The sequence below is a fragment of the Penaeus japonicus genome, unplaced genomic scaffold (genome assembly GCF_977035675.1).
Source record: "Penaeus japonicus unplaced genomic scaffold, GWHDUDI00000001_assembly GWHDUDI00000030, whole genome shotgun sequence".
Lineage (NCBI taxonomy): Eukaryota > Metazoa > Arthropoda > Malacostraca > Decapoda > Penaeidae > Penaeus > Penaeus japonicus.
Genome location: NW_028234432.1, coordinates 6176756 through 6177695, shown reverse-complemented (window position 1 = coordinate 6177695; position 940 = coordinate 6176756). Strand labels below are relative to the sequence as shown.

Sequence of the window (940 nt, the reverse complement as noted above, 5' to 3'; positions counted from 1 at the left end):
TTACCAACCGCCGTAACCTCCTCCACCTCCGCCTCCACTTCCGTATCCACCTGAGCCTCCACCGCTTCCACCGCCTCCACCGCCGCCGGAAATAGTTCTGAATCCGACGAGTTGTGCTCTAACTACGCTAGCTCCACCTCTTCCACCTCCTCCTCCACCTCCGCCACCGCTGCCGTATCCACCTCCGCCTCCAGCACCACCTCCGCCGCTGCTTGGAAAGGAGGCGGCGCTAACCAGCCGAGCCCGGACTACACTGGGGCCTCTGGAGCCGCCTCCACCACCTCCACCGCCTCCACCATATCCACCTCCACCACCCCCACCGTGTCCACCTCCACCGCTGGAAAAGGTGCGGGCTGCGACGAGTCGTGCTCTCACCACGCTACCGCCTCCACTTCCACCTCCTCCACTTCCGCCCCCATATCCCCCTCCCCCTCCTCCTCCACCACCGAAGCCACCGCCTCCACCTCCTCCACAGCAACCGCCAGGAGCAGCGGCTGCCACGCTTATGGCGGCCACGAATGCCAGTGCAATCTGTTGAAAGAGAAGTTATATAATGAGTGCCACATGCTAATTTATGTATATATATATATATATATATATATATATATATATATATATATATATATATATATGTATGTATAATAATATATATATATATATATATATATATATATATATATATATATATATTATATATATATACATTTATGTATGTATATTATATATATGTATATATATATATATATATATATATATATATATATATTTATTTATTTATGGACATATATCAAATACACACACACATCTTATACTCATCAACATCCAACTGTCTCTCCTTCTGTCTTTCTTACTTTGCTTACAATCATAATTTTCTTATAAAAGAATGAATACTCACAAAATCCTTCATGACTTGATATCTCTCCTGAAGAGACTGAGTACA

The 940-nt window shown here is 45.0% G+C and overlaps 1 protein-coding gene across 1 annotated transcript; it reads right to left on the bottom strand.

Moving 5' to 3' along the window:
- On the bottom strand, positions 1-907 carry LOC147468169 (uncharacterized). Its single transcript, XM_086554682.1, has 2 exons — positions 896-907; positions 1-531 (listed from the first exon to the last, which is right to left on the bottom strand). Exons 1-2 carry the CDS (start codon positions 905-907, stop codon positions 1-3), a joined length of 543 nt encoding a protein of 180 aa, XP_086410808.1.
- Positions 908-940: the final 33 nt, after the last annotated feature.